This window comes from Pteropus vampyrus, unplaced genomic scaffold (assembly GCF_000151845.1).
Source record: "Pteropus vampyrus isolate Shadow unplaced genomic scaffold, Pvam_2.0 Scaffold78, whole genome shotgun sequence".
Classification (NCBI taxonomy): domain Eukaryota; kingdom Metazoa; phylum Chordata; class Mammalia; order Chiroptera; family Pteropodidae; genus Pteropus; species Pteropus vampyrus.
Genome location: NW_011888859.1, coordinates 74,519 through 76,310, shown reverse-complemented (window position 1 = coordinate 76,310; position 1,792 = coordinate 74,519). Strand labels below are relative to the sequence as shown.

The 1,792-nt window shown below is 57.5% G+C and overlaps 1 protein-coding gene across 3 annotated transcripts in view; it reads right to left on the bottom strand.

Annotated features, from left to right (window-relative positions):
• LOC111741425 (UL16-binding protein 3-like) overlaps nt 1-1,792 on the bottom strand; it is a 68,799-nt gene that overhangs the window by 8,227 nt on the left and 58,780 nt on the right. For 2 of the 3 annotated variants that reach the window (XM_023532141.1, XM_023532140.1), the window contains exon 1: nt 486-837. The exons of the other annotated variant lie outside the window; for it this stretch is intronic. In XM_023532141.1, coding sequence (XP_023387909.1) covers nt 486-552 — 67 coding nt within the window. In that variant the 5' untranslated portion in view covers nt 553-837. Of the gene's footprint in view, nt 1-485; nt 838-1,792 lie in introns of those variants that run through there. 3 annotated transcript variants of the gene reach the window in all.

The following is a 1,792-nucleotide window of genomic DNA, read 5'->3' as shown; positions in this document are numbered from 1 at the left end:
CAAGGGCGCAGTGTCAGTCTGGGGAAAGTCCCGTGATGAAAGTAGGGACATAGGGTTGTTCTTGGGTCGCGATCCTGCAAAAGCCCCCTTGTCCTGACGCCCGGGGTCCCTGGGCTGCGGCTGCCGCCTCCCCAGAAGCGCCCGTGCACGGAAAGGGTGGGGGTGCTTCGGTAGAATGTGCTGCCGCTCCTCCTGCCCTCCCCTTTGCTCCTCCCCGCTTCCCAATTTGCCCAAATACACTTTTTCTCCATCTCAGTCGGTCTCTCGCCTGACTTCTTGCCTGGAGGGCGACAACCAGTCTCGGAGGTCGCCGAAGTGGAAAGGAGCCCGCAGAGATTGAGGAGGGGGCGGCCGCGCCACCCGATGGAAAGATTCGCCAACCCGGTGGGAAATCAATCCCTGTCCCTCGACTTGACGCCCCCGCCCGTCTGCGTCCCCATCCCCTCCTCCCCCGCCCCTCCACTGCCTGTTACATCCCAACTCACCGGGGCGCGCCCAGGAACAGACCCACAGCAGGAGCAGGAGCAGGAGAAGATTCAACTTTGGCGCCATGGCCACGAGCGGCCGGCAGGGCGACGACCGCGGCAGGGAGTTTTATCGGAGCGGAGAGCTGGGAAAGCGTCCGGGGTGTTTCCACCTTCCTCCCTCTTCTGGCAAAAGCGACTTGGGTGAAAAAGGATTCTTTGCCTAGCGGTCCCCGGCAAGAGGGCAAGGTGCGTGGCTGAGGCTGAAGTCCCAGCGCCTGAAAAATGCCGGTGAATGGTGGCCGAGCAGGCGCATCCGGCCGAAGCCCATGCAAGGTGCGAGCCCTCGTCGGAGTGCTGCCCCGACTGCGGCCTCCGACCCGAAGGCTCCTAACCCCCTAGGCTCCTGGCTGTGCCCAGCCCTCCAGCGCCTCTGACCTGAACCGCACCGAGAGAAAACCCTTTATAGAGTCATGGGGGCGGGAGTGGGAGGAGCTGGGCGGGGGATGGAAGACCCGGCAGCTGGGAGCGGGCAGACCCGGGGCCCTAGGGAAGAACTGGGGCCCACGGGAAAACTCGAGCCCTGTGTCGACAGAGAAGAGTGTCCTTGTCAAGAAAGATTTCAAATATATGACAAAGTTAAAGTGAAAAGGGAAGTTTTACTGAAGAGGGTAACACTCCATAGATAGAGAGGGTGGTTTCCTCTCAGAGGCAAAGACAGAGCAGTCAGAGAGACTCAGAGGGGAAGAGACAATCCAGACAGATGAGGACAGCGGCAGAGACAGAGTAAGGCATGAGGGGTGCCCCAGTGCGTTCAGTTTATAGATCATTCTTTAGTTCCTGTGAGTTAGAGTTTGAAGACTTTGTTTACCCGTTTGCCTTTCATTTGGACCAACTGTGAAGAAGGGTGAGAGTGTGTGGCCTGAAAGACCAGATGGCAATTTGCAGCCTCTGATCCAAAGGTTCTGCATGGTTTTAGCCTCAGGGAATGATTTTATTTTGGGTAGGGAGCCACTTAAAGACTGTCTTTCTCCTGTTTTCCCTTCACTGTGTGGGAAATGGATTGTTAGCAATCCCAGCAGAAATCTTTTCTTCTTGTGCAGATTTTCTCCTGGTCTGGCTATAGGGCCTGATCAGCTTCCTGCAGTCTCTGAATATAGGTTGACTTAACATTTTAGTTTTCTTGTCTTCTCCCTACATTACCCCCACACCCCCACACACCACTGCCTGGACAACAGGTCCCACCGCGGATTCCCCAGCCCCACCCCTCACTCAGTCCTGCTCCAAGCCTGCCACCACGCTGGGCTCAATGCCCACCCTAGGCTCTC